General features: G+C 35.7%; 1 protein-coding gene and 1 pseudogene across 1 annotated transcript; one reads left to right on the top strand and one right to left on the bottom strand.

Moving 5' to 3' along the window:
- Positions 1-361: 361 nt before the first annotated feature.
- On the top strand, positions 362-6,195 carry LOC143572771 (lycopene epsilon cyclase, chloroplastic-like). Its single transcript, XM_077057831.1, has 11 exons — positions 362-789; positions 3,134-3,305; positions 3,383-3,518; positions 3,963-4,073; positions 4,155-4,257; positions 4,333-4,476; positions 4,549-4,656; positions 4,738-4,834; positions 4,961-5,092; positions 5,323-5,455; positions 5,828-6,195. Exons 1-11 carry the CDS (start codon positions 499-501, stop codon positions 5,991-5,993), a joined length of 1,593 nt encoding a protein of 530 aa, XP_076913946.1. The 5' UTR covers positions 362-498; the 3' UTR covers positions 5,994-6,195.
- Positions 6,196-6,969: 774 nt separating this feature from the next.
- LOC143572774 (putative pentatricopeptide repeat-containing protein At3g49142 pseudogene) lies at positions 6,970-8,462 on the bottom strand (annotated as a pseudogene).
- Between the last annotated feature and the right edge of the window lie 832 nt (positions 8,463-9,294).

The raw sequence follows: 9,294 nt of genomic DNA, 5'->3' as shown, positions 1-9,294 counted from the left end.
CACTGGACTTTGAGATATTGGACTCATACGTTGTTGGTTGTTGTATGACTGTATTCTACCATGTGAACTCATTAGATCTAGGACCCGTCTAGAGGCATAGGTCCGTGTTTCTTCGTATACAAAGAAATCTGAGTCCCAACTTTACGGGGAAATCAATGTTTTAAAAGCCACATTAATTTGACCGAATGATATATTATTTTGGTTTTCAATTTCCGCGAGCATTTCCATAACCAATAAGGTGTTGCCACGTCAAAAGAGTGCGTAAAAAACAGACAACGTGGCATTAAACTCATCACCTCCTGTCCATTCATTCAAACCAAACCTCTCGCGAAAGAGATAGAAGCCGAATCCCAATTCCAAGATATTATTATTAATAATATTCTTACTAGTATTTATTTATTATCTTCCAACTTCCGTTACACAAATTCTTCTTCAACAAACACTCTCAATGACGTCATCGAAGTAAGTAATCAGTTATAACTCGATTCGTAACCGTTAATGGAGTGTTTTGGAGCTCGAGCTGCAACAATGGCGGCATATACGTGCCCTAGGTTAACGAATTACAGCATCAGGCGTGAGTTCTCGTTGCTGCAGCATTGTAGGATTACTAGTTTATCGTTATCATCATCATCGTTGAAGCGGATTAGGTGCAGTGCGAAGAGAGATAACTGTGTAGTGGTTACGGAAGCGGAAGAGGAGGATTACGTGAAGGCAGGTGGATCGGAAGTGGTGTTTGTGCAAATGCAACGGAATAAGCCCATGGATACACAGTCTAGGCTCTCTGACAAGGTTTATTCATTTTTATTTTTATTATTATTATTATTATTATTAGTGTTTTGGATTTTATGCTGTGGTTACTTGTACTTTGAGCTTTGATAGTTATTTTAATTGTTAACCTAGATAGTGTTTAGTTTGTTAATGGATAGTTAACTACTTGTCATATAGTAAGGGGATTTTGGAGGTTTATGGTGAGAATTGATGAATTAGTTAGTAGTGTGAATTGTTGTTTAGATGATGATGATGATTATTATCATTATTATTATTATTATTATTATTATTATTATTTGTTGTTGTTGTTTTGGATTTTATGCTGTGGTTACTTGTACTTTGAGCTTTGATAGTTATTTTAATTGTTACACTACTAGTGTGTATTTGGCTATTTATAGTTTTTTATGCATTTTGATAGTTTATTACTTCAGGAATTAGATATAATCAGGTTTTTTGAGCTTTAATAATTGTTATATTATTAAGTCTTAGACAGTATTGAGTTTGTTAGTGGGCAATTCAATAATTGTTATATTTAGTGAAATTTTATAGAGAGGGGGATATTGAAGGTTTATGGTGAGAATTGATGAATTAGTAGTGTGAATTGTTGTTTAGATTATTATTATTATTATTATTATTATTATTGTTGTTGTTGTTGTTGTTGTTGTTGTTGTTGTGGATTATACGCTATGGTTACTTGTACTTTGAGCTTTGATAGTTATTTTAGTTGTTAAACCTAGGTAGTGTTACTGTTTAGTATGCTAGTAGATAGTTAATTAATTGTTATATTTAGTAAAATTTTATAGTAAGGGGGATTTTGAAGGTTTATGGTGAGAATTGATGAATAGCCTATGTCTATTGGCTATTTTTAGTGTTTTTTTATGCATTTTGATAGTTTATTACTTTAGGAATTTGATATAAACAGGTTTTTTGAGCTTTAATAATTATGTGTAGTCAGTATTGAGTTTGTTAGTGGACAATTAATTAATTGTTATATTTAGTAAAATTTTATAGTAAGGGGAATTTTGAAGTTTTATGGTGAGAATTGATGAATTACTAGTGTGTATTGACTATTTTTGTGCATTTTGATAAGTTTGTTAGGGTGTCTATAATTCAGGATTCATATATAGTTAGGGTGCAAATGAGCCAAGCCATTCGTGAGCTCTGATCGATAAAAAGCTGAAAATGAGTCGAGTTTTTTTGAGCTCAAGCCTTGTATGGGAGGCTCGTCGAGCCTAAACAAGTATTTTGTGTATATTTAAGCTGTACCTCTTTTTAGACTTCTATGTATTAACTTCACACTACATTACCGAGCTCGAGCCCGGCTTTGGCTCATTTAAGGTACTACACGAGCTCAAGCCGAGCTTAGGCTCGTTTAAGGTTATTCACTTATTCTCCAAATATATAAAAGTAACTAAAATGTATATAAATTAATTAATAAATAATAAACGAGCCGAGATTGGGTTTGGCTCGGCTCGTTTACACCCCAAGAAGATATAGTCAGGTTTAAGCTGTGGCTACTTGTACTTTAAGTTTTATGACATGCACTAGTTGCACTTTGAGCTTTAATAATTATTTTTTAAGTATGGAATCTAGATAGTATTGAGTTTGTTAGTGGACAATTAAATAATTGCTATATTTAGTAAAATTTAATAGTAAGGGAAATTTGAAGGTTTATGGTGAGAAATGATGAACAGCTTATGTCTATTGGCTATTTTTAATTTGTTATGCATTTTGATAGTTTGTTAGGATGTATATTACTTAAGGATTGAGATATAATCAGGTTTTTGAACTTTGTTAGTTTAAAATTTCATGAGATAACAATTGGTTATAGGTTTCTTGCATACACAAGAGAAGTATAAATTTCACAAGAGTTATTTGAATCATTAGGTTATTGTTTTGGATTTAACACTGTGGTTACTTGTACTCGAGCTTTATGACATGCACTACTTGTACTTTGAGCTTTAAATTATTTTTAATTTTTTAATGTAGATGGCATTTTGTTTGTTAGTGGACAATTAATTAATTACTATATTCAGTAAATCATATAGTAAGGGGAATTTTGAAGGTTTATGTGAGAATTGATGAATAAGTATTGTCTATTGACTATTTTTATGCACTTTGATAGTTTGTTAGGATGTTTATTACTTCAGGATTCAGCTATAATCAGGTTTTTTAAACTTTGTTAATTTAAGAATTGATGAGATAACAACTGGTTGCGGTTTTCTTTGCATACACGAGAACTATGGATATTAAAAAGGTTAAGAAACTTGAATATGCTTGAATGATAGGATCTTATTGTAAGGGAGCTAACTTTGAATCGGCTAGTTGTTTGTTATTTCCTGAAAAAAGTACCTCATTTATGCAGCTGCCGAGGATACCGATAGGAGATTGTATATTGGATTTGGTTGTAATCGGTTGTGGTCCTGCTGGGCTTACTCTTGCTGCAGAATCAGCCAAGCGAGGCTTGAATGTCGGGCTTATTGGGCCTGATCTTCCTTTTACAAATAACTATGGTGTTTGGGAGGATGAATTTATAGGTATGGTATAAATTACTATGTTAGTCAAACTAAGATCATACTAGTTTGATACCATCATTTTTATACCATTTTTGCAGGTCTTGGACTTGAGGGCTGTATTGAACATGTTTGGCGGGATACTGTTGTATATCTTGATGACAATGATCCCATTCTCATAGGACGTGCGTATGGACGAGTTAGTCGTGATTTACTTCATGAGGAGTTGTTGAGAAGGTATTATTTTTTTTTAGCTATTTGGGAAAATGTCACAGAATAGCAACCTACTTTCACTTAACTTTTCTATTTTCGGTTTCTTCATTTATGGTCGTTAAACTTTCAATTTACATACTATTAAGGTACTTGTAGTAACCAGTTGTATCAATTAATCCATTACACGATGTTGGAGTTTCAAATTTTGTTCATATATGGTCATTAAAGTCTCAACTTTGTTCATACATGATCAACTGGTCATCTAACTTTCAGTTAAAGTTTCATCTTACTTAAAAAGATTTATGATGTTCTAACAAGTTTACAGATTGCAATGTGACATAAGCACCATAATAGCAAGTAAGCTAAAACTTAAATTACCATTTGTGAACAAAAAGAGGCAAGTACAATATCGACACTTGACGAAAGGTCTATATCCTTGAAAGCACCGTCAAACTATATAATTTTTAGGTGTGTGGAGTCAGGTGTTTCATATCTGAGCTCGAAAGTGGAACGGATTACTGAAGCTCCAAATGGCCAGAGTCTCATTGGGTGTGAAGGCAATATCACAATTCCATGCAGGTAAACTGTTATGTTGCTAGTCATCTGGATTCCAAAACTTAAAAAGTAGACACCTATAGTGATACTATTGGTTTGAAATAGGCTTGCTACCGTTGCATCTGGAGCAGCTTCAGGAAAACTTTTGCAGTATGAGCTTGGTGGTCCCCGTGTTTGTGTTCAAACGGCTTATGGTGTAGAGGTTGAGGTAAAAAACTTTTTTAGTGATTTGACACCCCACACTTGTCATTGCCATGCATTTCACATATAATTACTACTGCAGGTTGAAAGCATACCTTATGATCCAAGTCTAATGGTTTTCATGGATTATCGAGACTACACTAAGCATAAGTCTGATTCAGTAGAAGCACAATATCCAACATTCCTTTATGTCATGCCCATGTCTCCAACTAAAGTGTTCTTTGAGGTTTGTTCAATGCTCATTTAAACTCATGATTACCATCTTAGCCCATATGATTGATGCCAAAGATGATTGCAGGAAACTTGTTTGGCTTCAAAAGAGGCGATGCCTTTTGAGTTATTGAAGACAAAACTTATGTCAAGACTAAAGACAATGGGTATCCGAATAACCAAAACTTATGAAGAGGTGTTCTACTACTCTCCTTAATCCAATACATGTGTTGACTTTTGAGCTTACTAATTTGGTAATATTTTGTTGGCTTGGAAGGAATGGTCGTATATTCCGGTAGGTGGATCCTTACCAAATACAGAACAGAAGAACCTTGCATTTGGTGCTGCCGCTAGCATGGTGCATCCAGCCACAGGTACAAAAAAATGTTAACTATATATTTGTGATTTGTTAAAATGAATGTCATGAAAAAATGGTCCAAGCAAAAGCACGTTAAAATCTTGTGAAAAAATGACCATTTTGTTTGTGATTTGATAAATAGGATATTCGGTTGTGAGATCACTATCAGAAGCTCCTAATTACGCAGCAGTAATTGCGAAGATATTAGGAGGACAAGGAAATTCAAAACAGATGCTTGATCTCGGAAGATATACGCCCAACATCTCAAAGCAAGGTAATATTAACTACTTTCAAATCCATCTTGACATATATATTATGGCCATGGTTAATGGTACATATAGTATTTTAATTTAAGTTTAGAGACTTGATCATGCAAAAAAGCAAAACTTGTTCATTTATTTAAGTTTAAGCATCATGCAAAATCAGACATATTTTTTTAACATAAAGTTTCATGTTTTTTTTTTCCTTACACATTAGTCTTGATTTAAATTGTTCTTGTGTTAGCTTGGGAAACACTTTGGCCACTGGAAAGGAAAAGACAGAGAGCATTCTTTCTCTTTGGATTAGCACTGATTGTCCAGATGGATATTGAGGGGACCCGTACATTCTTCCGGACTTTCTTCCGCTTACCCACTTGGTGCATACATACGCTTTTAACTTTAATAATTTTTGTTTCGATACATAAACCTTTGTCTGCTACAAATGTTACATACATGCAAACAATGCTCATACACATACACATACGCGCCCGATGAAATGAAAGAACTATTGTTTGTCTATAATTATATGAACAAACCAAAGAAAAAGTGTACGGGATTTCACGTGTTTAGTAAATGACGTAAGATATTATCGTCTTTAAGAAGCTTATTAAGGGCAAATATTCTTGTCAGTAGGCTTTTTTTTGTTTGTTGTTGCCAAACTGCATACATATTTGTGTAATCTGTAACATCTACCTGTGATGTAAAAGAATAATAGCACTCATAAGTTGTATAATGTTGTCTGAATGCAGGATGTGGTGGGGGTTTCTTGGATCATCGCTATCCTCAACCGACCTAATAGTATTTGCGTTTTACATGTTTATCATAGCGCCACAAAGCCTGAGAATGGGTCTGGTGAGACACTTGCTTTCCGACCCAACAGGAGCAACTATGGTAAAAGCATATCTCACACTCTAGTCGCAGTCGGTTTAGATATATTATTATAGGCACATCTTGCATATATATGTATAAACTATAAACCTTGTGTGTTGTATCCTTACATCAACACAATCATCAATTGTGTTTCTTGGAGTAATGCTGATGAAGTGGTTTCTTGTATTATAAGCAAGCACACTCATACTATGTAGGAGTGTGCATAGTAAATAAATGTTTTTAAATATGTTAGTACTACATACATGCACCTAATTCGCAAATAATGAAGACAATGACATGATATGACGTTTTAAAAGATCATTGGTGTTCTTAATGATATTTGACATCATTATTATGTTAATGTTTCTTATAGAAAGAATATATATTTGTAGTTGAAACTCTCTAAATTCTCTTCACTAAAACTCTATAGGCGGTCTCTAAACCGACAATTCAATGTAAATCTTACACCCGGTCTATTTTGGCCTTGTTTCTTTTGCCATGGTCTATATCAGGGGCGAATGCCATGGTTGAGGTGTAGCCCGCGCTACCCCTTAACTCTCCTGACGGAGTAAATTTTTAGTGTAAAAACTTTTTTCCCCTTTCGTTTTTTGTATCGGCTACACTTGAGCAAATTTTTTATCTAGTGCCACCTCTCAACTTTTCTTCTAGATCCATGACTGGTCATTACCACATATAACTTTGTCAAGATAAACTATATAAAAACAAACAATGTCATTGATTTTAAAATACAATTAACATCAACACTTGTTAAAATTTGAAAGATGGAGTGAGAAAACTAGCACCAGTTTGAGAGAGAAACAATTAGAAGAACACAACAATACATCTATATAAATAACTCAAATTATTCATTATTTATACAGAACAATGTATTTATGATTACATTTGACAAGGAAAAATTTCAAAGCTTTTGGAAACTTTTTAATTAGAAAAACTTTGTTTGCCATGTATATTTTCAAAAAAATTATAAACTCTTGAAAAGCTAAAAGATGTTAGTGTTGTTCTAGCAATGTGCTTCAACTTGGTAATCCAATCCCATCACCTCATCAAGCCCTGCAAGTGTCTCAAATATCTCCATTCTTCTAATATGAGTTTCGTCTTCTACCCCGAACGTATGAACCACGCTATCCACCTTAATCGAGCTAAACCCGAACGGTTTCTTAATATTTTTCTTCACCGTTACCTTCCTAACCGCTGCAGCTTCCTTCAACCGCCCTCCATCCCCATATATCTTAGCCATAGTTATATACCGCCCACTACTATTCGGATCCAAAGCAAACAACTTCTCTGCAACAACTTCAGCCAGTTCAATATTATTATGCATCCTACACGCACCAAGAAGCGCACCATACACATCTTTCCCGGGTACCACAGGCATCGATTTCACAAACTCAACCGCTTCCGTAACCAAACCCGCTCTCCCGTATAGATCAACCAAACACGCGTAATGCTCATGACACCTTTCAACACCGTAATCCACCATTAAGTTAAAAACTTCACGCCCCTTTTCAACCAACCCTGCGTGGCTACATGTCGATAGCAAACACAAAAACACAACCCCGTCCGGCGGAAACCCGCTTTCCAAAAAGTTTGAGAACAAACCGAGCGCTTCGTCTGGGTTCCCGTGCATACCGTACCCCCTCATCATAGCGGTCCATACCATAACGTTTCTTTCGTCTAGTTCATCAAACACGTGACGCGCATAGTCCAAATGTCCGGAATTTGCATACACGGAAATCAAACCACTCCCTACCATAGCATCGTTTGTCAACCCGGTTTTCACTGCGTAACAATGCACCCAAAACCCTAACCGAATCTCGGCTACTTGAGCACACGCAGGCAGTATGCTAACTAAAGTTGCATGGTCCGGTTTTATATGTTTTATATTATGCAAAAAGGTATTAAACATATCGATAGCTTCGATAACGCAATCATTACTCGCCAATCCCGAAATAACTGAATTCCAACTAACAACATCCTTAACCGCAATCTCGTCAAACACCCTCCTACACTCCTCCATCATACGACACTTCGCATACAACGCCACGAGCGCGTTCCCAACAAACACATTACCACCAAACCCGATCTTAACCACCCGCCCATGAACACCACGCCCCGTCGTCTCATCCTTCACAAGGCCACACGCTTTTATCGCAAACGTAAACGTGTACTCATCCAACGCCAAACCTTCCTCACACATCTCATTATACACACCCAACGCCTCGTTACACAACCCCGAATTGGCATACGCTTGAATCATCATGTTCCATAAGAAAACGTCTCGTTCGGGCATTTGGTCGAACACCTGGCGTGCATGGGTCATGTAAAACTGACCCAGGTTGGAATACGTGTTGATAAGCTTAGACCCAATGTAAAGATTTTGTTCATAGCCTCCTGTGATGATCTTGGCGTGTGTTTTGGTAATGCAGGTTATGCTGCCTTCACATTCGGTTAAATTCGTGTGAAACTTGTTTTGATTTGTATGATGTGAAGCATCTTATGGAGGTTGAATAAGGTTTTGGTATCTTTACTGCAAATTGAATTCGGTAAAGCACGGGAAGATGGGCTCTGCATTGAATAAATGCAACGTTAACGGTTCGGGTTTGAGTTTAACATATTTTCTATTTTAAACGTGTTCTTTTAAATGTATTGGCTTTTATATTAACTATTATTTTTTTGTCGTTCTTAGTTCCAACTAACGAATTGACTGATAACGATCTCACAGTTTATTATGTTTGTTCCTAATTGTCCGCGACTAACAGAATGCTAACGTCATCAGTTGCGGACCGCTGGAAAAACATTTTTGCCGTTAAACTCACTTTTTTTTTGGGGAAAACGCAATATTTTCGTCTCATACATCTTTGTAACTAGGGATGCAAACGAGCCGAACTGAGCCCGAGCTCGACCAGGATCGAGCTCGGCTCGTTTCATAGTTTCTCAAGCACGAGCTCGGCTCGGGCACGGCTCGTTTAATATTTATTAATTAATTTTTTATATATTTATAATTATATTTATATATTTATCTTCACAATAACTTTATATATAAAACAATATGTTATTTAGTTACTTTTTTTCATAAAATTATATATATCACCTAATAATTAATAAATATATATGTATCTATTAATATACATAGTTGTAAAAAAATATATAAATGGCAGGCTTGTTTAGGCTCGCGAGCCGGCTCGAGCTCGATAAGTGAAGCTCGGGCTCGGGCTCCTTTATTAAACGAGTTTTCTTTTAGGCTCGAGCTCGGGCTCGTTTAAGCTCGGCTCGATCTAGCTTTTTCACGAGCTGATCTTGAGTAGCTCGGCTTGTTTGCACCCCT

The sequence above is a fragment of the Bidens hawaiensis genome, unplaced genomic scaffold (genome assembly GCF_021521415.1).
Source record: "Bidens hawaiensis isolate Kalapana, Puna unplaced genomic scaffold, B.hawaiensis_p1.1 tig00026008_1, whole genome shotgun sequence".
Classification (NCBI taxonomy): domain Eukaryota; kingdom Viridiplantae; phylum Streptophyta; class Magnoliopsida; order Asterales; family Asteraceae; genus Bidens; species Bidens hawaiensis.
This window is presented reverse-complemented; position numbering and strand designations above follow the sequence as displayed.